This window comes from Gastrolobium bilobum, unplaced genomic scaffold (assembly GCF_033153095.1).
Source record: "Gastrolobium bilobum isolate Gb01-03AN ecotype WA unplaced genomic scaffold, APGP_CSIRO_Gbil_v1 utg38954, whole genome shotgun sequence".
Taxonomy (NCBI): Eukaryota; Viridiplantae; Streptophyta; class Magnoliopsida; order Fabales; family Fabaceae; genus Gastrolobium; species Gastrolobium bilobum.
The window spans coordinates 12,078-16,109 of NW_026896815.1; the positions used below are offsets into that span (position 1 = coordinate 12,078).

The window sequence follows — 4,032 nt, forward strand, 5'->3', positions numbered from 1 at the left end:
ATTTCATCTAGAAGTGGTTCAGGTCTTTGTCTTGGTTTTTGTTTTTAACTCTTATTTTTATTTCAATACTCTCTCCTTTCTGTGCAATGTATATCTCTCATGTGTTGGTCCCTGTACATTGGTGTGGAAATATTGAGATAGGGCTCCCTTGAATTATTTTTTTTTTTGTCTGGTGTTGCAAAGTTGTGCTTGTTTCAATTGATTGATTTGTTGGTCAATGGATAGTTTATTGCAGAAAAAGAAGGTTGTCGTGAGTAATTTTTGTAGGCTGGTTTATGACCTGGCCATTGTGTACCATTTTATATTGGTAGTTTCCATTCTGCTTTTCATCGTTGTGTGTTTAGGGGGAAAACATGCACTGTTGTTTGGTTGTTTGAAAGGGCTTTGAATACAGATGTAGTGGAATGTTATGGAGTGCCATGTGTGTATAAAATGTATCGATTTATTTCTTTGTTGTAGGGGGCTATTTAATCGTTTGCAACCATCACGAATAAGAACATAGGTGTCATGGGTGGAGATCGCTCTACTGTAAGTGGGTGTCAAAGTGTGTTTTCTGTGCATTCTTCATCTTCATGTGAATCAAATGTCAAAATGCGTGACTGTGGAATGAGGGCTGTGCTACGGAAGTCTCGTATAACAAAAAATCCAGGAAGGAAGTTCTATGGATGCGCAAACTTCAAACAAAGTGACAATTGCAATTTCTTTGAGTGGGTTGATGATCCCATCTGCTCTAGCTGTTTAAAGAAGGATAATTTGATTAAAGCACTGGTGGTTTGGGTTATTGTACTCGTAATTGTATGTCGTATTTTATTGTACAAGATATGTAATTACCTTTCATTGCATCGGCCACAACTACAACTAGGGCATCTTCACTCCTGGCTCTTTTCTTTCCCCTCTTAGGGACAGAATTAGAAACAGGAGAATTCTGCACACCCTCTTGGGTAATAGTGTCAGGCATTTCTGCTTCATACATAGGGTTTTGTGTCAGATCCTGCATATACTCAAAGAAATCATCATTTATGCTCTCTGTATCAGGTAACACAGGAGCCTCTCTTTCCATTTCGTCAATTGCATCTTCAGGCCCTTCAGCATTCACTCCTGTGGCTACGTCTTTGCCAAATATTGGCCCGAGTTGTTCATAATATGGAAATGGTTTATTGTAAAGCCCTTTTGCATTCGTGTGAGTCTACAAAACAAAAGTGTAGTAAATAAGTAAGGGGAAAAAAATCAATTACGCAACATAGGTAAAAATATATCATGCACCTTCACCCAATCATCGTAGATGCCCTTTTCCACAACAATCATCTTGTCCTTATCGTTCCAGCCGAACCCAGACCCACCATTCGGACTTGTCATTTCACATATAGCACTGTAGTGTCTTTTCCAAAGTTTAATTTTGGATGTTATATGTGGGATGGCTTTTAATGTACACCCGGGAAGCTTCTGTTGTAATTGTTTCTCTAGGTGAACAGCAAATCCTGCCTTAAAGCCATTATCTCCTTTCCAAGATGGACCTATGTCAAGAAGACACTCCATAAGTGCCTTGTCTTCTTCAGCGGTCCAAGTATGGTGACTTCTTTTTGTCGACTGTTGACTTGATTCAGCCATCTATTTGTTGAATCAAAATAATATAGAGAAAGTGTAGAAAAAAAACATGAAACAATAAGAACCTAGATTGAAATCGAACTAAGATAGCAAAGTTAGAGCATTCAGTCAACCACAACAGCATAATTAACACAGTAGGTAGCATTACATGAAAACAGAAAATAAGGGACCTATGTCAGTTATGAGTACAACAAACGATGACAATATAAATAATTAACTACGAATAACAACGATAGAGATAATGCCAATCATCATGCACGTCTCCTCCAAGTGTTAAACATCTCTTGCGCCAAATTATCTCTCCAATTAGTCCAAGCAGTAGATGACTCTACATGAGTAATGAGCATGTTATCTCCAACATCAGGATGTGTCTCTTGCATATCCTCTGCATGGTCATCCATAGGGTCACTTGCCATTTCTCGCCTAATATGGTTGTGAAGCAAGCAACATGCAGTTATTATTCTGCACTGTGTTTTGACCGGATAAAATGACTTTGACCTTATTATCGCCCATCGCCCCTTCAACATCCCAAAACATCGCTCTATGGCATTCCTGGCGGAAGAGTGTTTCATGTTAAAGAATTTTTGTGGTGTTGTTGGATGTGCTCCCTGCCTCCACTCGCTTAGATGATACCTTTGCCCTCGATAAGGTGCAAGGAATCCTTCCCCATTCATGTAACCAACATCACACAGATAATAAAATTCTACGAATAATTTTTTTTTATCAACATATAATTCAAAATCTTGTGTAACCAATGTGTCAATCATGAACTCGTGATAAAATTGACCAACCTTTTGGCACCCGTAATCCATTCGTTCGAGATATAGCATCTCTGAGGACTCTCGAATCTGCAGCCGATCCCTCCCATCCAGGCAATACATATATAAACTGACAATCTTGAGAACAAACACCTAACACATTTGTTGCTATTTCACCCTTCCTAGTCTGATATCTAGGCTTATCACCTTGTAAGGGGTTGATCTTGATGTGTGTCCCATCCAGAGCTCCCAAACAATTCTGTATTAATAAAAATAATAAACAAACTAATCAATACACACACGAAATGTGAAAGTATGGCATTTCATGATGAAGAAGATAACATGACGAAAATTATTGTATACCTTAAACCATTTCCACTTCTCATCAGTTGAATTTTCGGGGACTGGCTGAGGTCGTTTGAGTAAAACTTTATGACAACGTAAAACAGCCAGCAAGACATTTGTGAACTGTCTGCTTATGGTTTCGCCAGACCTCATGAATTGTCTTTTAATAACTCTATTCTTAACATCATGCGCCAAGATGTGAAGAAATAATGCAACCATCTCTTCTACCCCCATGTGTCGGGTGGCTTCAAGCCTCCCAACAGTTTTCAGCATCTCACACAACTTAAAAAAACAAGTTCTGTCCATCCTTGTATTCTCAATACAAGCCCTGTCACTCATATAAACTATTCTATGGAAATTGATTTCCCTAGACGACGCCCTACCATAACAATCCCAAATTAATCTATTCCTGTTACTTCTCCGTCTTGCAATATTCGCCAATAACAAAGCACACATACTAATTAATATTGCAATCAATCGATTCAAAGACTCCAAATACGTTATGACTACAACAACGACACGCTTCTTCATTCCGTTGTTCATTGCCATAATCTATCACGAAGATGACAAAAGGAATAATCAAAACTATACGACAATACAGTAGGCAACAACGATGGAAAACGATGACAATATAATGGACATATACACAAGTCATTCTGACAAGCATAGGTTAATCACTTGATCAGCTATTTTTGAATAATACTTGAGTAAGAAGCACTTCAATTAACAACCATCGACTTATCATGGTATGTCCCAATTTAACAGTATCAAAGTTATATACCTGCCCTGATATAATATTTACCTCAACAATATTGACAACACATCAAATACCAAACTGATTTGACGTAGAATGTACTAGTTTAAAAAACAAAAAAAGTCAACATACATCCACAAATCCATATTAAAACATACTACTTAAAATCATAGTTTAGTTTGGTACACAAAATGCTTATTTTTCAAAATCTGTTATTGATAGAGATCCACAACAAATACAATATAAGGACTAATCCAATTCATTATTTGTTGGATAAGGACTTCACCTATTCATTATTTGTTGGTCAAGATATGGAGTCTATGTGATTTATTTTAGACTAATTCAATTGGGGTTTATAAATATACTTATCATTGACACACATGTCACTAAGTTATGATGCACAAATGCATACTGAGTTTTCAAGTCCCTAATAATCATAACTTGCAACCAGTTCAAATTAAAATAAAAAATAAATCAGTTATGTTGATGTTTTAGGCTATGTACAGAGAATTCAAAATATATCAAAGTTAAAAAATGTAATTCCTCTATATTTATAGTTATTACTTGTTT

The 4,032-nt window shown here is 36.7% G+C and overlaps 1 protein-coding gene across 1 annotated transcript; it reads right to left on the reverse strand.

Moving 5' to 3' along the window:
- Positions 1-1,856: 1,856 nt before the first annotated feature.
- LOC133302178 (protein ALP1-like) lies at positions 1,857-3,257 on the reverse strand. The gene is made up of 3 exons (XM_061501924.1): positions 2,727-3,257; positions 2,397-2,622; positions 1,857-2,308 (listed from the first exon to the last, which is right to left on the reverse strand). Exons 1-3 carry the CDS (start codon positions 3,255-3,257, stop codon positions 1,857-1,859), a joined length of 1,209 nt encoding a protein of 402 aa, XP_061357908.1.
- Between the last annotated feature and the right edge of the window lie 775 nt (positions 3,258-4,032).